At 48.2% G+C, this 27,397-nt stretch overlaps 1 protein-coding gene across 10 annotated transcripts in view; it reads right to left on the bottom strand.

Moving 5' to 3' along the window:
• Positions 1 to 12,233: 12,233 nt before the first annotated feature.
• SLC8A3 (solute carrier family 8 member A3) overlaps positions 12,234 to 27,397 on the bottom strand; it is a 115,751-nt gene continuing 100,587 nt past the window's right edge. For 8 of the 10 annotated variants that reach the window (XM_041400215.1, XM_041400205.1, XM_041400234.1 and 5 more), the window contains 5 exons: positions 26,461 to 26,478; positions 16,323 to 16,447; positions 15,690 to 15,789; positions 14,337 to 14,612; positions 12,234 to 14,015 (listed from right to left, as the gene is read on the bottom strand). In XM_041400215.1, coding sequence (XP_041256149.1) covers positions 13,639 to 14,015; positions 14,337 to 14,612; positions 15,690 to 15,789; positions 16,323 to 16,447; positions 26,461 to 26,478 — 896 coding nt within the window. In that variant the 3' untranslated portion in view covers positions 12,234 to 13,638. The remainder of the gene's footprint in view (positions 14,016 to 14,336; positions 14,613 to 15,689; positions 15,790 to 16,322; positions 16,448 to 26,460; positions 26,479 to 27,397) is intronic. The other 2 variants (XM_041400244.1, XM_041400251.1) reach the window with 1 other exon arrangement.

Below are 27,397 nucleotides of genomic sequence, written 5' to 3'. Positions count from 1 at the left end.
CAGTTGTCTTGTACAGGGGTTGGAGTCACTGTTCTCTTCCTCCCTTTGCTTTTGAAGGCTGTTAGGGTTAGAGGGACACTTTGCATTTAATGGATTAGAGTAATGCATTCATTTCTGCCACCAAACCACCATTCAGTGGTGAGCCTTAACAGCACCTCCATGCAGGAAGGAGCCAGTGTATCAGCATGAATTCTTGCAGATGTGCACACAGTGCCTCAGATACCAAATGCTTCTTGAGAGCAGCTGAACCCCTTTTTTTACCATAAAGCTCTCTGCAACCCAGGCAATTGGGCTGGGCAATTGAGAGCACAGATTTCATGTAAGTATTGGTGCACTGCAAAACTGCTTAAAGTAGGGATAGAAAAGGGTTCTGTTAGGGATGTACAACAGTAGTGTGTGCACCTGTTGCAAGTTGGGCAGAAATTAAATACAAATGCATTGCTATTCATGCTCCGATAACATGCTTAGCAAAGATGCTCCGTGCCTCTGGAATCTAAAGCTGTAAGAAGGATGTGGGAGCCATAGGCCTAGTAGAGTCAGTGGAGTGAAGTCTTGCATCTTCTGCTCTGACAAAGTGTTCATCTGTATGTTGTACAGCAATAAACATTTGGAGAAGCCTGCTAAAAGCAGCATTAGCCTGCGTTGTGCTTTGCTGAAGAGCAAAGGACATACTTGTCAGTGCAGACAGACACAGTTGCTGCTGTCCCCAGGAGTCTGCTTTACTTAAGTTTCAGCAGTACAGCTTGGGCCATGCTCACTGGTGAAGGTCTGTCAGCAGTGGCTTTCTTGTCCTTTGTGGCTGTGAATCCAAGCTCTCCTCCTGCACAGTGGTGTGCCTGCCCACTTTGTCTGACTTGCTGTTGCCAGTACCTCCTGGGTGCTGTGACACTGGGGTGTGACTAGCAGTGACAGTGAAGGCTTGGAGAGAGGAGTCTGGTGCTCTTGGAGGCCACAGGAGCTGTGTCAAGCACTAGCAGTTTTAGTAGAGTTGTTTCTTTGGCAGGGGTGCCCATATCAGCAATCCTAGATTTGGGCAGAGTGTGGTGAGACACGCAGAGTTTTGCTTTGTGTATTTCCAACCACTGGCAGCACTCGCCTGTTCTGAGCAGCCTCCCACTTCTGACCTCGTGATCCTTCTGCCACTTATCTCTGGACCAAGAACCTGTTAGAAGAAGCTGTAGTGAAGGTGATGAAATGACGTGCTAATATGAGATCACACCAACAATTACTTGTAACAGCAATAGGTAACTGTAGAGACTGGACTCATCCTTCAAGGCTCTGTTGTTTTGGTAAAAGATGATACAATGCAGCACCTTCACTCTGTCATGTCATTGTGGCAATAGCATGAGATAAATACATCACCAAAATAAAGTGTCCTGATGCAGTAAGTTAGTGCTTGTTGACAAAATTGAAAGTTAAATAAAAGAAAAACTAACAAGCCTTTCTATAAATAACTGTTTAAGGGTAGTAATAACTCTTCCTCTGGGAAGTATATTGGAGCTAATTAAAACATATGGCACAGTTAAAAACACTTCTGGTAATATCTGAAATATACATCATACTATCATAATATAGCAAAGTCATCTCTTTAGCAAGAGCAGATCATGCTGCTGGATCTTCATGGTTTCTCACATACAATGTATGTGCTTTTTTGGCCTGCAAGCTCCCACCTTCTTGATTGCTTCTTCTTATGTTGTTCTTTGGGGGGGGTTTTTGTTTGTTTGTTTTTGGGGGTTGTTTTGTTTTGTTTTAATGCCCTGGGCACATCTTTTGTGTGTTGAAATAATTTGGTTTAGTGTATAGTTAGAAATGTCCATGCCACACTCTAATCCTATTGTAGAGAGTAAAGAATGAAACCAACTGTATAAAAAAACCTCCTCTCCATTTTAATATTCTAGTTTTAGGAATTAAAGTTCTGACTGCTAGGTTGGATGGTGTTTGGTGGTTTGGAGATTTTGGGGTTTTTGCGGGTGGGGTTTTTCTTTGTTCGGTTGGGTTTTTTTTTAATATATAGTTCTATCAGCAGAAACAGAGAATTGGATGTCTCTAGGAATTCTCTCAGCCAAGCACTGGGGCTGGGAAATGCCCCACAAGATTGTGAGGGGACTGCAGAGCTGCTAAAACTCACTGCATTTTCTTCTGGGAATAAACCAGCCAGTCACCACTCTTGCTTGTTATATAAATCCTTCTGCTGACCTCCTTTTTCTCATCCTTGTGCCCTTCCCCTCCAAAAGGCCTGCATTCACATGTTGTTTGCAACTGAAATTGGGTCAGTTCTTCAAGGAAGGCAAACACAGGGTGGCTGTTGGTTTACTTTGGTATTTGTGGGTATTCCTGTTGCTAGGCTAGGGCTGACTTTATGGATGGATTGGGGGCCAGGCATTACATTGCTTTCCTCTGTCACAAGACAGTTCCAAGTCTTTGCATCCTGACTTGCTGAATTTGTGTGGGTCTCTGAGCAGCTTCTGGCAACACTTGCACGCTGCCATGGAAGGCCCAACCAGCATGATTGTGTAATGTCCAGCAGAGGTCAGGTTTCTTGTTCTGGGTTTGTGTCGGAGGATTGTGCACACCATGCTGGTTCTGACTGACACAGCCCATGCTGTGAGCTGTCCAACAACCTGTACTTGTCAGATGAGAGCAGTGCCTCAGCTGCCTGTTTTCCCTCTCGGTTTTATTGCCACTCCACCTGGCTGCTAGGCCAAATCGTCCTCATCTGGTGGTTGTAAGCAATCTTCTGCTCTGCCTTGCATCAGTAGCATCTTTCTGAAGCTGGGACACAGGGAGTGTCAGTGTTCTCTCTGAAAGCAGACCCTGGGCATGTGTCTCCTCATCCTTCAAGTCCTGCTGGGCCTCTCCAGCTCTGCTTTGAATGGCGGCTGAAAACGGCTGGGACAGAGAAGAGAACCAGGACTCGACAGTGCAAGTCATTTGTTTGTCCTGCCAGAAGTAAAAAAATTAATCTTTCTTGCTGATCTTCCAGGGGCATAGTGTGTTGTAGGAAACTGCATTTCAGTGGGATTCATTTGTGTGAAGGCACTGCTTTCCATGGCCTGAGTTTATATTGAACTTATCCTGCCCCTGCGCATTTCTGCCTCTGGTAAATTTGTTAAACTGAAAGGCATCTGTTTGGTTTTGGTTTTGTAATAAAATAGATAACTTTTGCTCCAGTGTCTTGTGGTGGTTACTTGTTGAATCTTGATTTCCAGTTATTCCTACAGTGCTGCAGGAGAGCAAAGGGGACTTGGCTCCTTGCAGAGTCGGTGGTTGGGTTTGGAGGTCTGTGATGTTTCTCCCCCAGGCTGAATTAAAACAAGCTCCAGAGTGCATCTCTGTGGTTTGATGACAGCTGTCTGAATCTGCCCAGCCTGCTTAGAAAGGCTGTGAAGCTTCAGCAGGAGTGTAGAGATGATTGTAGAAGGTGAGCTGTGGGATCCTGTAGCACAGTCTCCCCACAGCACAGGTAGGAGACAGGCTCTGCACCTTGCACGTCCTCACAGCTCCCTTTCACATGGGAGCCTCATACTTTACTTTGCAGGTCATGCCTTGCTACATGGGAGCCTGAAATAGTATCTTCTAGCTGTTGTCCAAAACCTTTTAATCCTCAAAGATGGTGAGTAACAAGCCATGCTGGAAAGCTGCTGCTGTTGTAAAACATAGGTTTTTCTAGGCTACAAGGAAGGGCAATTCATCAGAGGCTGCAGCACTAGGTCCATGGCAGAGGAGGCCACACACTGATCCTTTCAAGTGCATTTGACCAGCTTTGTCATCACTATAGTTTCACTTGATCACATGTAAATCTTCTGCAATGAATAAGGAACCAACTCATTTATTGCACATGGAAGGCAAGGCAATTGCAGTCCCAGGGGAGGGTTTCTGCTTGTATGGTAGTCACAGGCTGGATTGTTTGTAGGTGGTCAGAGAGAGCTCTGCTAAGTCTTTCAGTGCAAATTCAACAACCAAAGAAGGAAATGCAGAGGTGTGACAGCCAGTGTGCATCTGTCAAGAATGACTGGCCAGCCAAGTTAATTTCCTTGTATTACCAAGGGTAACAAGTTCTGGGGCTAAGGGACAAGCAGTAGTTGTTATCTCTGGAGTCCTCCAAGACTTAACTAAAACCAGGAAAATGATATTTTGAAAAAGAAAATACCAATTGCTTGGCCATGCTTCCTGGTTCTGGAGTGGATATAAGGTACTGAAGAGGCCTTCCCTTGAGTATACTCAAGAGGGTTCCCTTGAGGGTACTCAAGACCCTCTCCCTGGCAGTGCTGCCATTCTGTACACAAGCCAAAAGGACTGAAAAGGGCTTGTTTCTGCCTCTGCTTCCAACAGTGATACTGCCATTTTTTTCCTTCTCCCCCAGCCTTTTTTCCTCTTATCTGTAACATAACTAACACAATCACATGCAGAATGTTGACCTTCTAAATTCTCAGCAGCCAGCCCTTACAAGCCATTTCAGGCAAAATACCTTGAAAACTTAGTTTCGTTAGTTTGGAAAACGCCTTGAATAGGAAATGGGTTAAAAAATGCCAGCTTAAGAACCAGGAGTCTTAACAGCAAGTGTTTTGTATGGAGTGTTTGCCAGGAAACCCAAGACTGGCTACTTTGGGAAGCAATTGTGCTTTGTAATTCTGCTGAGGACCTTCTTACGGATGTTAATGGTGGGTTTTGTTTTTCAAAGGGACCTTGCCTGTGCACTCCAGGAGCTGTCTAGCTTTCCTTCAGAAAACACCTCAAACTCTATGCTGAATGTTGTAGCACAAACCTATATCCTCATCTCCTGCAAAAGCATAAATGAACATTTATTCCACATTATGTTTTCTTTCAGCACATTGGGACTGGGCTGAGCATCTTCAGCTGAGGCACAGGAGCCGTGGCCGCAGCCTGTGCTCAGTGAGCCCACACCCACGGCCCAGGCAGTGCTGGTGGGTGGCTCTCTGCCCCCAGCTGAGCTAGACCTGCAGTGTGCTGCAGGCTCAGGGTGTACACTGGGCAATGAGAGAGGCAGCTGCTTGTGGTTGCAGTGGAGATTGAGGCTTCCACACCTTGCCTCCTCTCTGGTGCCAGCAGGAATAGCTCCGGTCTCCTGCATATGACTCATGACTAGGTGGCCCTAGTTTGGACCTCAGAGTAGTTTCTTGGTGCAAGATGTGGGAGTCTGAAGTACAGATGAATACAGCTCACCTTATTATAAATAAAGAAATTCAGCCCCAGTACAAAACAGATCCTTAACTCATTGCTTTATGGTGTGTGAACAAAGGACTCTGGTGAAACAAGTTCTCTCTGTAACATCTCTATGCCGTACTTCAAGCACTTAAAAACTGCAGTTTGAGTGTCCAGTGTCCCATTTCGCAGCACAGCTCTGGCCTTGCATAGCACAAAGTGCCACTGCTATCTCCCTTAGTCATGATTTTGGCTGGGACCACTGAAGGGATTCCTGCTGGCTTCACCATGTCAGAAAAGAGCTGACACAGCATCTGGCTGAAGGGACAGCTATTTCTGAAGTGACGTGGATGTTCCCACTCTGAGCTGGTCTCAGAGAAAGCTGTATGAAGGTGGCTGAGGCTGGATTTGTTCACCTACAGCCCAACATGAAAGTAAATTTTTGCATCTCTGGAGCTGTTAAATTGTTTCAAGTTAGTGGCTTGAACATTGCAAAAATTATCAGAGGACCTCTGCCCACTCTAGGAGACTGCAAAGAAACCTTGTCCATCTCAGATCATGGAAGTTCACCCCTCCCCAAATATGCCTGCTAAGTGGAATTTGGACTGGGACAGGAGCTTAAGGGCAATACTGTTGTCCAGTCATCCCAGGTCTGGGGAGAAAAATGTATTCAACTAGTGACACTGGAACAGAGACTGGAATGCTGATGGCTCCAACATTCATGGGGCGAGCTGCAGGTGAACAATCCAGCCTCAGCCGCCTTCGCACAGCTTTCTGAGACAAGCTGCCAGCTCAGAGTGGGAACATCCAAGTCACTTCAGAAATAGCTCTCTCCCTTCTGCCAGATGCTGTGTCAGCTCTTTTCTGATAAGGAAAGAGGCAAACCCTGTGAGGAGGGTACTGTCTCTTTGTCCTTACTCAAGTGAACTCAGCTGTGATAACTCCCCAGCTGGGGAAGCACCGGGACATTCATACATAGCCTGAAGGTTTTCATCTCTGCTGATGGGCCCTAATGGACTCAACTTCCTGCTGTTATGGGTGTATTGTCTTAGAAGGTGTCAAAGACTCCTGAATTGATCCACGACATTGCATCATCCAATTGAAACTCCTTGCCCCAGGGGAGGTACCTGGGTGTTCCTACCTGAACTGGAGCGAATATAACCCCAGCAGATGTGTTTTGGGTATTTCTCCCCACCACTTGTTTGGGAGGTCCCCCACCAGACCATGGAGCCAGTCTACAACTATCACTTTGACCAAGAAACATGAAAATTGCAACAACCAAATCTCATTGTGAGGCCTACAGGTGGCATTTCTACTCTTATCCTTTCCTTCTCTTTCTTACCCATTTTCTTAAGCAGTATTTTTATGCTTTTGCATTGCAATATTACGATACATTGCAATAACAAAAATGGCTGTGTTACAATGCAACCAAATGGTTCTACAATAAACCCCACATGTGTATATTTACAAACACCACTCATTCAGTGTCATTTCACTCCAGTTTGCCCCAAGAGATCTGTTAGCAAGAACCTTGCTTGGTCTCTAGGCTACCTTGCCTTCTGCAGTGGGTTCTAACACAAGTGTTGAGATGTCTGCACAACTGTTCAGATGTCTGTTTTTCTCCTCAAAATGCACCTGGATACCAGACCTTGGTAAAATGAGTTAATCTGAAGTACTTAAGACTCCAAAAAACTGAAACATCAAATATAAATTAATTCAGAAAAATCATAGGCAGGATCTGTGAAAAGATGTCCTAAATGATAAAAGAGATCTGGGGACTGATAAAAGGAGTCATAGTCCCAATAAGAAACTATCCTGCTGCAAGAGAAATTAAGGGAGTGTAAGCAGAGATCAGTAAAGTGGATCAAGAGCTCTTCAACAGCCTGAAGCATGAGAAGAAAAACTATGAAATTTGGGATGGGTGCTGGAGCATTGCAGACTACGTGTGAGCTGCCAGGGGACTTAAAGAGAGCATGGCAACATCACCTAACTGGTGACAAAGAAAAACCTAGAGAATTACAGACCTGACATCTCTCTGTGAAAAACTTAAGGAGCAAGCTACTGACCAGTTATTCTCTTATCCTCTAAAGATTTATAAATTTGTAAATAAATGACAGGAATGGATTTGCTGAGGTTTCACTAAGGACAAATAATTTCAAACAAATTTGATTCCATTCTTTGACAGGATAACTCACCTCGTGGCTAGGGGGGAGCAGCACTGGATGTGATATATCTTGACTTTGGAGAGGCTTCTGGCACTGTCCCAGAAGACATTCTCGTAAGTGAACTGAGGAACTGCAGCCTATTTAGATTCACAATATGTTGAATTCAGTGTCAAAGTCAGCCAGCTTTCTGGGTAAATCATCCCAGTTATGGTCTAGAGTCCAGATCTAGTCAGTATTTTCAGCAGTAACTTTTAGAAATTGCTTTGCTATAAATTTTCTTGGTGATTCCCAGTGTGGGGTGGGGTACTAGGGGGCCTGGGGGAGGTGTCTGTCAGCACCTGTGGAGGGTAGAACATGACTGGTTGATAATTTGAAGAAACAATCCCTGTCAACAGGATGAGTTTCAGCAGAGGCATGGGATAATCCTGTAGAAGTGGCTTCTCTGAGGCTGGGAAAAAAAAAAAGTGGAGAACCTGAAGGACTGTGCCACATACAAAATCCTCTTACCATAAGGATAACAGCTGTTTTCTATGCCCTTGTCAATGAAACAAGAAGAAAAAAAAATAGCGATGCCAACAGAAACCCCACATTTGGCTTTGCTTTTAGTTTCTGCCCAAGATGTTCCATAAGAAGAGGAGGCAATCAAATCTCTTTTGGTAGCTTGAAGAACTTATTTGGACACCCCTTGTGTTAATAGAGACACAAAGGTGCTCTCTACAATATGTACATCCTTAGGGCCAAGGATGTGCCATGGGGGCTTTCTGAGAATACCTTTGCAGCTTTTGTGTTGAGATGTTATTCCCCCTAGAGCTTTTTCATGCACACAGGTTGTACTCATAATTCCCATGGGATGGGACCAGTGTTTCTGTAATGGAAGCTTATTTTCTTCAGCATCAGAGGCATCTTCCTGGGAAGGTATTCGTAACTTCACAACTTACACCCTAAAAAAAAGGGTTAATTTCTTTAATTCACCCAAATTTCACAAGTGTTTCAAAGTACTTCCTATGCCTGTGAAGTTTTTTATTGCATTCTTGAAACTGGGCTGATTTCTGAGTGCATGCCCAGCAATGAGTACTAGGTAGGTCACAATTATTCTTTTAGCCACTGAGCTTGCCATGTACCTGGCAACAGCAATGGTGCAGCCTGGGACATGGGTGAGTGCTTACATTTAAGTGCAGTGGGAGCACCTGCTGAGCTCATCCACCTCATGTCATGCCTTTAGACTCCATGTCTAAGCTCACACTACACCCCAGGGCACATGTAGGTAAGTGCAGTGTAGAAAAGGCACCAAGGGTATCTGCAGTGAGGCAAAAATATGAACAAACCCACCAGCCATCTGCAGGGATGCCCTGGGGCTCTTGGGGCTGGACTGCCCCTGCCACCTACCTCTGGGCAAAACCGAGACCTCCTGGGTGAAGGGAAGGCAGGGAGGAGGGACAAATTCATTTATGGTGTTAATTATCAATGTATTTTAAATGACTCATTTAAATACCAGGAGGTGCTTAATCCCCTCCTGTGACAGAGGCAGCAGGTTGGGAGCACTGTGTGCTCTGCTGGGCACTGGCACACACAGCTCTGTCATTAGCAAGCTGGCTGCTGCTGGCACATGCACACGGATGACAGTGTCATTAAAAACATTTTTTCCATCTAATACTCCAAAGGTTATTCTTGGTGACAAGTACTTTCCAGCTTGTGGCTGAGACTGCTGCTCCCATTTGTGCAGGCTGGCTCCTACACTGAGTCCATATTCAGGCATGACCAGGTCTCTTGGATGCCTTTCTGTTACCATCTACATCTACACCTGTGTCCTGTTGTGCTGTCAAGAGGTGGATGAGATGAACTGGAGCTGAACAAAGGTCTTGTTGCCTCTAGTTTATCTCACCAGTGTCCAGGTACAACAGAACTGGGTGCCCTCCAAAATGTTTCCCCAAAGCAAAGGGCTATGCTGGTGGAGACAACCAGGTAGGCATCGTCCCACTACAGCAGCTGAAGCCTGGAGAGGCACATGCAGCTGATGGGGACTTCTCCTTGCAGATGGTACTGTGAAGAGGCATCCTGTTGGTACTTTGGGATGGAGAATAGTGGAGGGCTCCTTCCGTGCCAGGGACAAGTGACCTACAAACCAGTCCAGCAGCCCCAGACATGGAATCAGAGGAAATATGCATCACAGATTTCTGTGTTTTGTCTGAGCTTGTCCAAAAGAGTCCTGATCACACCAACACCACAGTAATTGCCAGAAAGGCAACAAAATGCAATCCACGTGCTGCAAATGCCTCCTTCCTAACTTAAAACCTTTGGTCAGTGTCTCTAACAAACACTTCAATTTCTCACTGTACCATAACAGATTCCTGATGCTTGCACACACTCTTCTTACTAATCCCAGCTTTCTCTGCCTTGGCTCCCTTTGGTCCTGGATCTAACCCTCCAAACCTGTGGGAACCAGGATACTTCTGTGCAGCAGTGGCAGCAAACCAGCCCCAGAGAGCCCAAACACCCCCCAGAAATCCTCTTGGTCCCATCAGTGGAGTCAAAGATGAGCCAGAGCCAGAGCTGGAACTTGTGTGTTTGCCCTTAGGTCAGCAGCAGGTGTGCTCTTTGGGCAGGAGCTGTCCAGCAGGGCAGGAGGTGGGAAGTGACCCCACAGGCCTGTGGAATGGGGTGGGAGTGTGCAGGACCCACTAGGGCAGTGGTCTCTTTTGCTTTGCCAAGCTCTGGTTGCCCAAGAAAGCAACATCCAGGGCAGCCTTGCCACGGCTGCTCTGCCAGGGCTGCGTTTCCTATGAGTGCCCAACTGGGAATTCTTCCACCCCACTTGGTCATTTTGCATTGCACTGTGAGACGCCCAAGCTCCAGCCTCCCCTGGAGCCCCATAACTGGAGTTAACACCCATGCTGTCAGGCAGACAGGAGACTGGGGTTATGGGCTGCACCAGCTGCCCCTATGCTTCAGAGGGCAGGTAGGAACAGTTCTAGCTCAAGGGCCACTGTAAAGGGCATTGGAGGGTCAGGTGTCCAAATGCAAGTGGAAATAATCAGTCAGTGATGACATTGGCTGAGGAGGCAGCATGGTACTGGCCAAAACTGGGACACAGTTCCTGGAGAGCTTTTGGGGGACAGGTGAGTGTCTCTTTGCCAAACTCTTCTTTACCCAAAGGCTGATTTTTGACCAGCACCCATGCAGTGCAGCACCATTAGGACAGCAAAACCTGTGTTGTGCTGTGGGTGCCCTTTGTGACAACAGTGATGGGAAGGCAGCTAGAGGTACCCCTGGCCCCACACCATGCATGAACCTTGGACTACATCCCCATACCATGGTAGGCCCCAGGGACAAAGCAGCTCCTTTGATCCCTTTGGCTTTTCCCTCCTGATGTCAGGATGTGTTTTTTACTCTCAACCACAGCAGTGATGCAGGGGAGGAGGCAGAAAGGGAAGATGCGCAGCCCAGAGCACAAGGGCTGCTGGGAGGGGCCAGCAGTTGTTATTGCAGGCTGCCATGGGAAGCTGATGGGAGAAACAAAGGGGAAAGGTCATCAGCAACAAAAACAGCTGCAAAACATCCTCTCTGCCAGCTAGACAGGGCCAAGAACTGCAGGGTCCTCCCAGCAGCACCAAACCAGAAGGCTGGGGTGGTGGGGTGGGGGACCAAACCAGGCAGAGCCATTGCAACCAAGTCCAGGCAGCTGCCCCAAGGAAAACAGAAGCAAGCAGAGAGCAAGACCTGAAATGAAACAACAGCTTCAGAAAAAAAGCAAAAAATCCCCAAAGGCACAAAACCTGTTGTGTTTTTTTAGCTTGCATATTTTTTAATGGAGTAAAAAAAGAAAATAAAAAGAACATGCCACAGATGTCAGCCTGGTGCAGATCACCCTTCTGCACGGAGGGCACCAGGGGCCCCATACAGTTCCCTCACGGCAGCCAGTCCTACCCCACACCCCTTCCCTGCAGTCAGCTGGAGAAGGAAGTGGATAAAAAGCACACGGTGGACACAACACAAGCACAGAAGAGCACAGCAGCATCCCAGGCTGGGCTTTAACCAGGGATGGCTGTGCTGGCATGGGCAAAATAAAAGTTCAACAGACTCTGTACGTCCCAATTAAAAACAGCTACAACAACAATCTCCTCTTGAGAGCTGCACGTTAAGCCCCCCAAAAAGCATCTGGGGACTCTTGTAATTTTTGCTTTAGTGTCACACATATGAGCTTTGAGGCTGATGGGCCACGTGGCTGCAGCTGCTCTTGGTGGCTGCTGGCACTACTGGAGCCAGAAGGACCCACGAGCTCAGTGGGAGCCTGGCCTTGGGGTCTCTTGCCCATCTTTTTCAGGTCCTTCCCCAAAGGCATGGCAAAGGGAGGGTAAGGAGACAGGGTTGGATACTTGTTAGCTTCAAACCAAGTGGCTTTCACTCATTGTGGGCTCCCACCAACAAAGCTCTGGCTGCTCATCTGAGAAGGATCCCTCTTCTCTGCTTCATGTATACACATTTATATATAGATATCTAATTATTTTGTATGAAAATAAATACTTCATCTGTGTTTTAAGAACCATCATTGCCTCCATCTAGTCACCTGCTATAATGTTACATCTTTTTGTCTATGACAATCTTGTTCCCATTGCTTTTTCCCTAATCCATGGGCACCTCCTCCCTACCTCCTGGGGCAGCCAAAAGGACTGCAGCAGGCAGAACTGTACCTTTTGGCAGCCCTTTCTTACTTGCTGCCTCCCAGAGTTTAGCTTATTTTAGGGAACTTGATGAAAATTGCTCCCTTTTACAGCACCTGTTTCGTGATAGAAGAAATTCTCTTCATCTCAAAAACACTTTACACAGAGTAGGATTTTAACATTCTCTTACAGGGCTCTCAATTAAGAAATTTGTTTCTAGATAGCACTGTTTATATAGATATAGGTATAGGTTTTATTTATTTTATTACCAACCCAACATTTCAATTTGCAGCTGTTGATGTAACTCATGACATACTCTCATGGTGGTGGGTTTTTTTCTTCTTTGTCCTTAAAAAGAAATGCATTTCAAATTAAAATGATGCTTTTTTGTCTGTCTGGTGTTCCTAAAAGGTATTGAGATGATGTAGGAGTCCTGACGTGGGTGGCAGTTTTTAAGCCCGTACCTGTCAATGGCCTGGAGACCACCAGCGAGGTGCAGGTGCTCTGAAAAATGGAGTAGCAACGGAATGGAAGGGCAGCCACACCACAAATCTGGGTGGGATGGTGCTGGAAACATATGGGCACACTATCCAGGTTCTCCTGAATTCATTTCCACCTCTGCGCAGGAGGACCACGCAGCAAACCTGTCACCACCACCATCCCAAGGAACCAGTGCTGTTTTCCCTGTCCCCCTTGCTCCCCTCAGGGCAGGATGTTTTATTTCTTTAACAGTTGTAAATTAACATAATCTTCTCTCCCTGCAGTACCACGAGCTCAAAGTTAATTATACAAAGAGAAATGCCATAGTCAAAATATACATGACACGTATTGTATTAGAGGGTTGGGGTTTTTCTTTCCTTCCTTTTTTCTTAGCCCAGGCAGGTGGTTGAGATGCTACATGCTCCAGCTTTTGTCACTAAATGTGTGTGACTGTGTGTCTGTGTTTGTATTAAAAATATATCAGTCTTGTGATGTTCTTTAAAAAGAAAGAAATGGAAGGCGGCAGGGGAGGAAACGAGTAATAGTGAAAAAGTTTTTTGACTGTGTCACAGTCTTTTGTGGCTTCAGAAATACACATGTTCAGTTCCAGCACTGACGGCAGCTTGAAGCTTTAACTTTTTAACATTTTTCAGATTAAGTAGTAAAAAAGAAAGAAAAAAAAAAAAAAAGAATCAGCGTGCTCCCCCAGAACCAAAAAGCAACGAGCAAACAGAAAAAAAAAGAAAAAACACCCCCACAAATTCCTGAATCAGACTTCTGCAATTCTCAACTAGTAAAAATGAGGATACATCTCCTTACAGTGGAGGGGTGCTCGTCAGGAAAGGAGATGACCCCCTATGGGAGAGGTGGCCTTTGGAGATGGTTGAAACTTCATAATTTCATTGAATAGGGTCAGTGCCTGGGTTTATTGTGTTTTATTTCAACACTTGCCATTGTTGCTTTCTTTTGTACCATTTTTGGATGGGTTTTGTCTCTGTTTTTTCACTCTGTGATGGTTTTGCCCTTTTGGCACGCAGCTGTCTGACTGTCCGGGCAGCGGCAGCCCCTGGCAGACAGCCGTACCCTCCAGTGAAACCGCGCTTCCAGGACTGGTGTCCGGTGAGGTAACGGAGGAGGGGGTCCCTCCCCCGGCAGCACCGTCCCTCCGCCGCCTAAAACCCCTTGATGTAGCAATAGGCCTCCAGGGTGGCGAAGAGGATGTAGAGCAGCCAGAGGCTGACGAAGAGCAATGTCGTGGCCACTTTGCACCCTCGGGGGCCGCCCAACTCCCCCCCAAGGTGGGGTCGCCGGCGGTAGAGGAGGACGCTGATGCAGATGAAGGCGAAGATGGTGAAGAGGGTGACGGAGAATGCCAGGGTGCCTGCTGACACCTGGAACTCCTGCCCCTGCGACGCCCAGTAGATTGCTGCCACTGACCACGCCAGCCCGATGCCCAGGAAGACGTTGACAGCGTTGCTGCCTGTGACATTGGTGATGGAGGCATCAGCGTACATGTCCTGGATGGCTGCGGCTTTGCTGGCGAAGGTGTCTGGGGTTGAGGGAGGAGGGAAGGAGAAATCACTGAGGGTCCAACAGGAGAAACAGACAACCCTTCATGCCTGGGGGGCAAGGGAGGCTCAGGTGTGTTACCAACCAGGTTAGGACACAGAGCAAGAGGTGCACAGGCCCCTCCTAGGTTCAGAGACCCCATGTTGTCACAAAGCAAGGCGCAGACCTTGCCTGGGGACAGAACTTTGAGGATACCCTTCCCAGCCTGAACCCCATCCCATGACAGAGCTTCTCCCCTGAAATCAGGAGCATCTCCAGAGGATTTACCTTCCACCCCATCCCCTCCCCATGGCCACCCCACCTGGTACAGAAGTGCCAAATGCGACGAAGACAACGGCCGTCACCGAGTCCTTGAGGCCAATGGTGCAGCCAAAGTGGGAGGCGAGGTCTCCGATGACGGCCGTGAGCATGCCGATGATGAGGATGGAGACGACGAAGCAGGCCCAGCCATTGCAGTACTCGGTGGGGGGCACGCAGGCAAACAGCACCTTCCAGAAGACTGTCAGGAAGTGCATCACGTAGTCAAAGCAGGATGGCAGGCGCTCCTCACCAGACTCATCCTCGTCTTCATCGCCTGCTGCAAACAACACAGAAGGAGAGGTCCAGCATTATTCCAATGGGGCAGCTCGTGATTTGCTTCTCCACCCCAAGGCTCCAGGGATTCTGCTCTACTGGGACAAGGTGGTGTGCTGCTAGCCACGACAGTGAATTGAAGGCACACCAGGTCCTTCAGTGATGGGTGAGGCTCGGCAAAAAGAGTATCTCCCAGGCACCCCAGAGCCCTCAGGGATGGGGAGTGATGTAATGGGGCATTGTACCCACAGAGGGGCAGCCCTGTCCCTATCCATAGACAGTCACACAGGAGGTAGTCAACCTGTGGAGATCACTGTTGAGTGGCACGAAGTGGCATGAAGAAACTACACGGGCAAGTGATGTTTTGGGCCAAAACTAACGGAAAGTAATAGAATTGGGAAACTGGAGAGATCTTTTGATCCTCCTGTTCCAGAGCACAGGCTGGGTCATCCACTGCCTCCTCTACAGCTGGGTGGAAAACACCCTTTTGAGGCAGATGCCAAACCAGCCATCAAGGAAAAGTTCAGAAAGATGCCCAACTGCCATTAATGGCAGAGATATGCCTAAAATACCTTCCCCACAGCTGCCTAGCTCTGAAAGCAGTGAGCTCTCTCATCAGGCAACAGCTGGCAGGTCTCTGGGCCTTTTCCTTCACCAGCTGCTGCCTCATGAGACAACATCTCCAGTCTTCATGTGGTAACTCTCCCCATTCCCAGGAACTCCACTGGCTATGACAGGACATCTCCCAGTAGGAGCTACCTGCACTGGCCAGGATCTCAGCCAGGATGGGATTTTGCTGCCTGCACACTGCTCATCAGATCACTGAAGCAGCAGGAGCACTGCCAGCTGACGCAGCCTTTGAAAACTGGCCTTCTGGAGGGCTCTGCACCAGAAGATGGATCTCCTGGGCTCCTCACTAATGCACCTGCAAGAGCCCACTGTATTTGGAGCAGAGGAGCTCTTTGGACTGGCTTTGCTGATGGATGACTACAGCTGAGCATCACTGGCCAGGGAGACGCTGTCATTCCAGGCTGCATGAATCCTGTGGATGTTCGTATGGATTTTCTGATGTCCCGCTCACCTGCGCTCACAGTAATGGCCTCCATGAACTGGTCCCTCCAGGAATGTGTCCCTACAACCAAAGCCAGGTTTGTCTTCCTAATCAGTTTGTCCACGGTGCTCTGTTGAGGGAATAAAGATGCACAGCAATTAAACCAGCTGCTAGTGGGCAAGGATGATCTTGCAGTGCACTGTGGTCTCACAGACCCTTTCCAAACTATGGAAGTGTCACAAGCACTCTCCTACCAGCTAGATTAGGCCATGACTAGGGCTGAGCTCACCTTTTCACTGGACTGGCTGATCCAGACCTCACCAGAGCCAGTTTGTTTGCCACACCTCAATCCTGATTAAGTTCCTTCTTCCCTCAACCCTGCCTGACCAGAGACAGCTTTGCTCCTACATCCTCCTGCCCACTGGCTTCTTCTGCTTGCAGCAGGGCCTTCTAGCCTTTCTCCATCCACTCCCACCAAACAGCAGCTGCTACTTTTGACATTTCTTGTAGACTTCACCTACCCTTTACTGCATTACATACTTCTTTTCCTCTCTCAACAGCCCTTTTCCTGCACATGCTGCCCCCTCAGTCCTGCTCTCCAAGGCTGCTCGATAGTGCCACATGGCTTTCCCCTCCTGGAGGACCCTTAGGACACCTACTAACCTTGAACTCATAGGACTCCTCAATGATGACTTCCAGTTTGGGGTGCTCTCCGAGTATTGGCTTGCCCATCTCTGCAATTCTCTTGGCTTCCTCCTCTTCAACTGTCATCTTCCTCTCAGCCACCTCTGTGGAAGCAAGGCCAACACCAAGCTGTGGGCAGCAGCCCTGGACCTCCAGGGCACCATGGGGGCTTGTCTGCAGGGCCTGAGCATGAGTTTATGCAGCCCCCTCACAGCTTGCTAAGTTCACACAGCAGTTTGGGGGGCAGTGGTGGGGTGTTGGACCACAGAAACAAATGACCAAGATTTCTGAATATCAGTCACCAAGAACATAGGCAATGCATTTTAATTTATCAACAAAAAAAACCCCCTTGAGTGTTTCTTCAGTCTGCATTGGTGCTCTCAATTGACACTCTCCCAGCACCCCTACAGCAGCCACAGTTTTGGGGAGACCGAGGTACCAAATCATTCTGCCATTTGGCAGAAGTGCCCTTTAAGACACTTCTAACACACACTCCCTCATTTGAATTAACAAGAGACAGAGCCTTTTTTCCCCCCTTTGAGCAGAAAATCTTGGTTGGCTCCTTGTGCCACTCAGTGCTTGATCTAACACTCTGACACACACAGTCACAACCACATGTAAACCACACATGAATTGGAAAAATGAACAAGAGGTAATGAAACAACTAGTTTTTTCCATTCATAATGCTGTGAAGGTGCTAAGGCACTGGAACAGGTTGTCCAGAGAAGAAGTCAATGTCCACTGTCCCTGGAAGTCCAAGACCAGGTTGGATGTGGTATTTGAGCAACCTAGGGAATGGTGTCCATGGGAGTGGGATTGAAACCAGATAATCTTTAAGATTCCTTCCAACATATTCCATTCTGTAATTCCACATTTAGTTTCTACTGAAGGAAACTAAACCAGGACCCTGGGTCAGCAGCATGCTGAGATGACCTTGTGTCAGGCTCAATGTCGCTGATGACCCAGTTAACCCAGCAAGGTGCCTCAAGAGCGTTCTGGTTGCCCAGATGGGAAGGAGCATCCCAAACAGCTAGAAGGGTGCCTAGGTCTGGCCCAGGTCTTCTCTTCCACCCACATGCCTAAGTGCAGGAATATGCTGAGGGGCTCTCTGTAAAACTGAAGCCTCAAGAAAGGGGCTGGGTTTCCCCAGCTTTCCCGTGCCTGAGCAGTCAGGGTGTACAAGCTGCAATACAGGGCCCAGCTGAGCCTGGGAGTGCAAGCTGGAGCTTTTGGAAGGCATATCACAAAGGCAGAGCATCTTGTTCTGGCTGAGCAGTGGGTGAGATGTTACCTGAGGTTTCCTGTAGAGGTTACAAATGCCCAGGTAATGCCTCAGATGTGATTAATCCCATGTGGACTCCAGCAGATCTCATACTTCATACTAAAACTCACATAGAAATTATGCAGTGAAATATGTTTATAAACTCTGACTTCTGTCTTCATCTGCCTGGCTAGATTGACGGCAAAGACTGTGTGCCTTGCAAGACCTTCAGTTTATAAAACATAACTCCTGTGGCAGGTGACATTATTGTAACCCATCACAGAAACAGAAAAGTTGCACCCATCATTTATAATCAATGATGTACATCAAAACCATCACTGCCTAGCTCCAAGACAGCATCGTCTGGTTTTAGGAATCCCTGCTAAGTTTAGAAAAAAGTTACACAGGCAGAGGAAAACAGCACCTGGAGAAGAAGAAGGGCAAGCAGGATGCTGGGGGATGAAGGGGGCACACTTTTTCACTGAAAGGTTAGTTAATCATTGGAATGGGCTGCCCAGGAAGGTGGTGGAGTCACCATCCCTGGTACAGATCAAGAAACAACTGGATGTGGCACTTAGTGCTATGGTTTAGTTGACAAAGTGCTGTTTGGTCAAAGGTTAGACGCAATGATCTTGGAGGTCTTTTCCAACCTTAATGATTCTATGATTACATGATTCTTTGAAAATGTTCTACTTTACACTACACTTGGAGGCATGAATTGATGGTTATCAAGAACAAGATGCAAGGTGCTCATATTCACTGGAACAAGGAGTCAGGTATCATGTACAACTCTTCTTCTAAGACACAGAACAAGAAAGTTCAGTGTCTTGCTCTCCCTGGGAGTGTGTGAAGATAAGCTGTATCCATTGATGAAAACGCAGGTGCTCACACATCAGTTGCCATAGCACATATGACATGTGTCATGGTTTGACCCGGAAGTAAGGTTTTGGGAAGTTAAGGTCAAACCAATCAGTGGCCAAATTTTAGACTGGCACCTGGTGTGGCCACTGGGGATGTGGATACGCCTCTGAGAACACACAGGGGTTAAAAGCAGAGCACTCCCAGAGAGACTTCCTCTTTGGAGTCCGGCAAGTGAGCAGATCGGATCCTCTCCCCTGCCCAGCTGCGTCTGGGTGGGGAAGGGGGAAAGGTGTGCGGCCTGAGAATGGGAAGCCGGAGCTGCTGCGAGAGGCAGGGGTGGAGGAGTCCTGGGATGGTTTGGGCAGCCCCCCCCCCCCGGAGAGAAGGATAAGCGGTCGGGAGGAGAAGGGGTGGGCAAGGTGCCCAGCCGCTGCCAGGACAGGCTGTGCTTTTAACCCTTTTAGTGTTGAAACAATAGAAACTGTAAAAACACTGATCCTCTTCAGCTGGAAACTGAGAAGGGATGGAGGAGGGGAAAGATGAAGAAGGTTTGAGTAAGGGAAAGAATGCCAGCAGATAGAGCACCCGAGATGGAGGAGATGATTGGAGTGGCTTTAGCCGGACTTTTCTCTTACATAGCCACGGGTGAAGCCAGTTTCTTCCGTTAATGCAGAGACTGCACCTTGGGGGAGGCGGCTGGGCAAGCGCCAGGGATGATAAGGCCGCGAAGAGAAGTCGAAGGAACAGAGACTGGGGGGAGGGTGTGGTGAACCCTCGGCCTTCAGCGAAGAATCTCCGTTCCTGAGCCCCAGGCCCCAGGGGAGTGAATATGGGGGGGACAGGAGTCCCAAATGGTAAGAGGCGGCCACGTCTTGGAACTGGGGGGAAAGCATTCTTAAAAAACCTAAGGAGTAGTTTAGATCCATGGACAGTGGTGAGAGCACTGGACATGGAAGGGAGACGGTCACCATGGCAGATTTCTCTTTGAGCAGCTGCTGTGTGTGACATGGAAGCACAGAAGTTCTACTGTGTTTCCAGGGGGAAGCCGATGGCGAAAGAGGGAGACTTCTCTCTCTCCTGATGGACTGGGGGGGGCTTGTGTGAAAGGAGAGTATTGGATTAAGAATTAATGTATTAGAGGGGATTTGAATGTTAGAGGACTGGGGGGAGGAGGAGGAGTGTTCTGAAAGTATTCTATTGTGGATTGTTGTGTGTATGTAGTTTTCCCCTTTCTTTTTTGTGTCTATGTAGATTAATAAAGTGTTGTCTTTCCCCTCCATTCCCAAGTTAGAGCCTGCTTTGTTCTGTTCCCGGGTCACATCTCACAGTAACCATTTTGAAGAATACACCTCTCATGGGAGGCACTGGCATTGTGCCAAAGTCAATCCATGACAACATGACATTGCTTCTGAATGAGCTCCCCATAACCTGAAGGTCAGGGGCAAAGGTACCCTCAGCTCCACAAAACCCAGCTTGGCAGATGAGCTTGAGCACATGCCGACATGTGCTGACAATACAGAACTGAGCAGAAGCACTACAGCCATCCCAGCCGGGTTGCAAAGCCCAGGCTTGGTGACAGTCTGACTCACTACAACCTTCCCTGGAATAAATACATTTGAAAAGCTGTGGTCACAGTTGGCAGTGCAGTCCTTTAGGCTCCTGCCCACTGGCTGCAGTTGCAGAGTGCAGAGGAAATGCTCTGAAAATAAGGAATATCAGGCAGCATTTCCTCAGCTTTACTCCAGGAGAAATGATGCAATAAAAGCTCAATCCCCAATCTAACCGATTTGACAAAAGCCTTTGGCATAGTAAGAGAACACAGTGTCTCACGCAAATATTATGCCTCTAGGCAAGGCTGAACTGCAGGCAGGTCTGTAGCACATGCAGTGCAGCAAGTTTTTTTATCTCCATAGGAAATGGTATCCAACACATCTTTATCCCAGAATCTGGCATGTTGCTTATGCTAATTTATGTACTTGCACCAGGCAGGACAGTGAAAGATGTGAATCCCTCCCTGAGGAGGAAGATCTTCTGTGTCTCTTTGTGTGTTTTGCTGTGTCCAGGGCTGTTGGGCAGGCTGCATGGGAACGCCTGTGTCCACAGGACCTTGCACCTTCTAGTATGTGGCTTTGTTGTCTCTGCAAGCCACCTGTGGATCACCTACTGATGCAACAACCGAGGCAATCACTTGCCAGGCAGCTCTTAGAGTGAATCAAGCAACACAACCATGTCCAAGAGTGTCTGTCAGCCTAGGGGCTAGATGCTAGCATGAGCATGGGACCTGATACTTCACAAAGTGAAGGTGGTAGGAGTCCTGCTATTCCAGAAGGCACCTTGCCAGCAGACTAAGTGCCACCAGAGGCACCTCCAAGCCCTAGGTAAGCCACCTGGAGTGAAGAGATAAGATGACCGGCAATGGAGACCTTCAGCCTAGTGACAGCACACCCACGGAGACATGGATAAGGGAGACACTGATGTCACTTCCTCTTCCATGTGTAGAGTGAACTGGGGTGCAGAGGGAAGAACAGGGGCACCCAAGATGGCACACCAAGGGCATCCTGTGGGGACAGATGATTGAACATGACTGCCCAGCTAAGTCTTTCCATGTCAGCTAAAGGCAAACCACAGAGAACAGGCACAGAGAGCACGTCCAAATGGGTACCTCATAGAAATGTTAATAGTGGAAGCTTTTGGATAAGGAAGAAAGAAGGTAATTCCTTAATGTCTCATTAAAAAGCAGTCACATTTGTGAATGTGCAACAGGAAAGCAAAGCACAGAAACCTAACCTAAACCTAAATTTCAAAGCTGCATCTGAAAACATTTAAGCTGCAATTGTATTTTCACTGAGGCTCCATCCTAATGTAGGAGAAAAACACAAGACTCCCATGGCAGTACTGTACTGGATCTTGCTCAATGCACTTATGCAAGTGACCCACAGGCGCTAAATACCAGGCTGCTGACTGTGCTCTGAAATTAAGGCAGCGTCAGGAAGGACAAATTTAATAGTTCAGCTGATATTTTTGATCCAGAACCTATACTTGCCATACAGTCAAGGTGGGGAGCTAAGCACTTTCAAATAGCAATATGAAGCACCTACATGATTCCACCAGTGCTGCCTACCTACTGTTTTGAACACATGAGCATCTTGTGGTGGGAATCAGTGTCAACCTCTACAAAACACCACATCCCACCCTAAACCTGCTCCAGGCCTGTTGGGTCTGTCTGTTTCAGTGGAATGCTGAGGGCTGAGTTGAGCCTGTGTGTAATGACCCAACAGCTGAGAAGGAATAAACTCTTGCAAAAAACCCAGTGACAGAGAACAATCCCAATGCTCTGGCATTTCAGGGAAGCACTTCAGCCAGCACAGGGTGTACCAGCCTGCCTATAGAGCCACAGGAGGTTGCTATCCTCCCTTGCTTCCATCAATCCTTGCAATCCCTCTCTTGCTGTAAGGCTGCTCGCTTACAGCAAATGTGGAACATGCTCCTACACAGTCTGGTGTACGGCTGGGGTCTTGGAGGGCTCCTCCAGGAAGCAGAGACAGGACATCTGTGATGTGTGTCACACATCACCCCAGTATGGCAGCCTGCAAAGAACACTACTAAGGGCTGAGATAAATAAAACACAAAGTAAGGGGGAGTGAGGATGGGGGGATTGTATGTTGGGAGAGAGATATTAATTGGGAAGGTCAAGTCTGTCAAGGTGAATGCTGCCAAGCTGCAGCTTAATTATTAACTAGCCTGATTTCTGTTTGTATCTGCATCAGTACCTACTTTTCAATGTGGATTGCACCCTGGACTCCCTGCTGTCAACTCCAATTAAGCCTGATAAGGTCTGGCTCTGCCTATCGAGAACAGAGCTTGCCAGGGCCTTCTGGGCTGCCTCCACCTCCTCCCTGAGAAGGAGAAGGTGGCAGAGAGGGGTCCCCTAGACCCTGTCTGCTCTGACACTTAAGTATGTGCTACCTTTGAGTGTTAGGAACCTCTCTAGGCTGCAGGAGCACACACAGGCTGCTGAGGCCAGGCAAGCTGGGGCTGCTGTGCCAGCTGCTGCACCAAGGTACCCTGCTCCTGGTGCCAGGGAGCCAATGAGTTAGAGGGACTATTCTACATGCAGGTGAGACAACAGTCTGGTAAAATCAAAAGGCTGGGTGGGAGGAATGAGGATCAAGTACGCTTTTGCTTTTGCTGTAGCAACAGCCACAGCTGATACTCACTAGGTGCTGGACTGTGAAGGAAGCAAGAGAAATTCTCGGATAAAACCACTCCATGCTCTCATTCCACTTGGTTCAGACCCTTAAAGCTATGACAGACAAGGGGGCTGAGCAGCTCCTGGTTATGGTCCTGCCGCTGCTGTGCTCTGCAGCCCTGGGCATGTCTCTGCCATGCTCACTGCTCAGCTTTCACCCCACGTCTGTCTCAGTCTGCCTCTCTCAACTTACATCTGCAGGGCCATCCCAGGACTTGAGCCACAGTGATCTGCAAAGCACTTTCAGACCTGCACATGACAGGCCATTCCTTGGGGTCAAAATACTGTAAGCATATCCCCCCCTCATTGTATTTCTCCCAGGGAAAGGGAGCACTGAGATATGTTCCCACATCATGCATTGCTTGCCCACTCAACCTCCTTCAGACTGGGGGGATCAAACAGGGACTAGACATTGCCTGTGGCCTCTTGGACACATTACAAATCAAAGTTAGATAAAGTCCATTTCTGTGGTGTAATCTGGCCACTGCATCTTTTGAGCTGATGGCAATGATGAGCTTTGGCAATGGGAAGGCCCTGTAACACCATTAGAGAGGTAGATACTCATCACCTAGGCAATACTGTAAAACTACCAAACAACCATGGAGCAGTTTGTATTCCCTGACACTTGCTGAATAAATTGGACTAAAACCAGTAATGTATTCATGAAAGATTGCTATGAAGGCCATTTCACACTCTTCAAGCTATCTTGTCGCCATGCATTTCTGGGGGAGGAATGTATCTGCATGAAGGTCACCCCTTTTGGAGACTATGCTGCTAGGAAGAAATTAAAACAATTAAAATGGGATACTTTTTTTTTTGTTGTGGCTTAATAAGAAATAACCCTGGCTAAACAAAGTAAATAGAGAGCATGAATGAGTTCTTCTCTCCAGAGCACTGTCAAGCTGTCAGTCATAAGTGGAGAAGACTTCTGGCTAAAAGACACTCTGGCTTTGGAGATTAGCATATGGATATGCCCTTTATGGAAGAACATGCCCACATACAAGCACTGGAGCCCAGGCTGCCTTCTAAAATGTAAGGAATCTGCTTACTTAGCCCTGAAAGCTATTTTTGAGACATGATACATCCTGTATACATGCCCAGCATTCCTTAATGGTAACTGGGAAATGATGCACATTCATGAGAGAGAGGCTAAGGCACAGGGCTGGGAACTGAGCATTATTCCACTCCTGGCTCTGCCTTGAGATTGCTGCTGACATGACCATCCCTGTCTGGCCAGACAACTGGCATCTCAGTCTTTCCCACTGCTAAGTGCACATGGGAGTTTTAATGCATAAATAAAGAAAAATATTTAGAAATAATTTCTTGGAACTGGATGAACATACAGAAATTATGATATAGAAGTATCTGCCCTTTAAGGATCTAGATCACTTGAGCCCAAGAACTTTCAAGCAAAGGCTGCACTCAAGCTTTCAGTGACTTTTGCAAAGGCTGGAAAGACCTTGAGAGCAGCTCTTCCACTGCTGGCAAAGGCAGGGACAACTGGAGTACCTTTGCGCTTTGGTATCAAGTAATTCCCTGTGTAAACAATATAAAGAAAGATCATTGCCAGTGTCAAAACAGACTCTCCACAGTTATGCCATACTACTCTGAAGCCTGAACAGCTGGCGTTGGACACATGGCCAAGCATTGCATGGCCTTGCAAGTCTGGCTCAGAGACAGAAGAAATTTGGAAGAAATAAATGCTGAGCAGAACTGGTGCCCTGCCCAGTTACTTCACCTTGTGTAAAATTCACAGCCCTGTTTTCCTTGGGGGGGCCCTGCAAGGCTTGGGGGGGGCCAAAGTCAGGATCCCTCATTTCTTCCCAGGTAAGGGCTCTTGGGACAAGAGAGGCATTGTCACTTGGGCGCATCCATTAGGGCACCCACACTTTCTGTGAAGAGAAGGGATCACTCTTGTGATCCGGGGCTGTGCAGCTGCTGGCCCTGCAGGGGCTGCCAAAGCAGTGCCATGGGAAGGGGAATGCCCCAGGGCTGCAGAGGAGAGCCAGGGCACCCAACAGCCCCAGGGACACATTCCCAGGAATGGGATGCTGCCCAGGAAGAGCTGTACAAGCTGCTCCAGGAAGCAAGGGATGAGGTGTGGGACAGACAGATTCCACTGGAACATTCAATAATGCAGTTTTTAAACAAAGATTCCCATGCGCCGGTGTAACCTAAATCTAACATGACGTGGACTAAATGAGGACGTCGCTTCTCTCCCCACTGATCAGCCGTGATTGCTGCTGAGTGACACTCCAGCACGTGCCTGCTTGCCGGCCTGCTGCTGGATTGAAGCACGTGTGGGGGCCGAGCACCACGAGCCCAGCACCCCTCACATACACAGAGAACACCCTGAGGCAGCTGGGCAAGGGGGGCACCCCAGGGACCCCTCACCAGACAGAGAGGAGGCTCTTATGAACCGAAAAGTAACTTTTCATAGCTGATGACCAACTTCTCCAACAACAGCTGCCAAAAGCAATCAGCCTGGATCAAAACAGAGGGAGGAAAGTTATGTTATTTTAATAGGAATTATTTGGTTCCCGGGGTTCTGATCAAATTAGGCAGCTACTGAATTAAAGCAATGAAATTACTGGGAAGGAGGCTGTGCTTAACTCATTTCCAGTCCTCCTGGATCTGAAGAAGTAACAAAGGAAACCGTCCAAACCATTCCGAGGAGTTTTCCATAAACACCCTAAGCTGGTATTTGGGGAACTGGGGATTTCTGCCTGCCACTAGCAATTTTCTAATTAGTCCAATAGCCAATGGGCTCAGGACATCCCCTGTGCAGCAGATTTGGCATCCTCTGAAAAGGGGCCAGACTGAAGGCTGCGTGGCAGATGCTGCTCCTTGGATTTGCAGCACAGCTCAGGCATCATGAATGCTTTGGTTTTCAGCTCTGCTCGCAAACCTGTGGGATTTCAAGCTCCTCTCTGCAACCTCCATGCCCACCCTTATCTTTCAAGAAATGCTTCTTTAGTGGAAATTGAACAGTAATCGCATCTGGAATTGAAAGAATAACCACAATACAGGAGGCATACACTGCGCCACAGCAGGATAAAGACAGACCAGTGTAATGGGGATTTCAGGCAAGGAAGAGGGGCTCTGTATCAATACACAGGAAATCCTGACGCAGGGACAGGAGATGCAGAGTGCAGAACCAGAGCTGAGGGTGAGGAGGGAAATGGTGCTGATCATATTCTGGTAGTACAGCTCTGGTGCTGTGCACACCCTGGGGACCCCCTAGGATGGGAGGTGGAGAGCACAGGGGTGAAGGCGCTGAGGGGTGACATGTGACCCTCCATAGGAAGGGGACACCTGCACAACCTTGTACCCTCACCCACCCCAGGCAACACTGTCCCACACTGCAGAAATGCCCCCTCCCTGCAGAAATCCCCATCTTCCCCCAGGCATCAGCACAACCCAAGCACCAGAGCTGCCTAAAGAGAGGCTCGAGTAACAGCTTCAGACCAGGTATAGCTGCATGTATTGCTTTGCAACTCTGTCTGGATCATTTCCCTCAGACAGCAAGGAAAAATCTGGAATATGGGAAATGCTCTCAGATGTCAGTCAATCAATCAATAAATCAATCACTGTTATTTTCTTAATTGTAGTGCTCTTAACTAAACTAGCACAAACATCATGAGCTGAGGTTGTCTACAACATAACAAACACAAGCAGGGAGGATCTGACCAAAAGGGACAAAAAGAGAGCCAGAGCAGCCAGAGGAAAGGAGAAAAAGCACTTACCTTGTGTGAGCAGCAGGGCTGTGGTGAAAGAACATGAGAAAGACAGAGAGAGAAAAGAAAAAGAGGGAAGAAGTTAATATCCAACAGGAAAAAGCTGTTTTGCAGATGAAGGCTGTCAGTGAGCAATGGACATGGTGCAAGGCAGCGTGCGAGCTCACCAGGGCTGCATGTTGGGCACAGGCTGGGGAGCAGACACCACAGCAGCAAGATGGAGAGGAGACTGGGTGCTCCAGGGAGCCCCACGGCACTGGCTCCCCAAGGTCACCCCTTCCCCCCCAACAAAGGCAAAGGGATGGGATGCAGCGGGGGGAAGTGGCAAGGAGGGGAAGGGAAAGGGGGGGAAGGAGGGCGGTTACACTTGCCACCGGGGCCTGACACAAACCAAACTGACCCAAAGGCGTGGGAGGTGCCCCCGCCTAAGCTGGGTATGTGTGGTTGTGGTGGGGCTTGGCACAGCTGAGGAGCCCCAGTAAACCTGCAGGCATGGAGAAGAGGTGATGGGCAGCTCATTGAGGAGAGCAGCATCAGAGGGAGGCACTGATTAAACAGATGGCCTTCAGTGTCAGAAGGGCCAGGGAGTAACACAGCCATGCATCATCCCTCAGGATGATGCCCTGGCTGACCTACTCCTATCCCACACTCCATAGGTACCACTTTTAGAGGGTCAGGGTACCTAGAGGAGCTTAGCCACATGTAGAGCATCACTGTTTTAGTCCTCCTGGATCTCTTTGTTCCAAATTACTGATCTGCCTGACAGTGCTGCAGGGCCACAGGCCATGCAATGTCACCATAGTGGGATGCAACTGCCTGTCAGGAAATGTGGCTTCATGGTCTCAGGAAATGTAACTGCACGGTCCTCTGAGATTTGAAGTGGGAGAAAAAGAGGAGAAAGGAGCAAAGGTCCTTGCAAGGGATGACCTTACCCTGGCTCTCCATA

The sequence above is a fragment of the Onychostruthus taczanowskii genome, unplaced genomic scaffold (assembly GCF_017590055.1).
Source record: "Onychostruthus taczanowskii isolate IOZ18803 unplaced genomic scaffold, ASM1759005v1 scaffold1, whole genome shotgun sequence".
Classification (NCBI taxonomy): Eukaryota; Metazoa; Chordata; class Aves; order Passeriformes; family Passeridae; genus Onychostruthus; species Onychostruthus taczanowskii.
The sequence above is the reverse complement of the archived record's forward strand: the minus strand, read 5'-3'. Positions and strand labels throughout refer to the sequence as shown.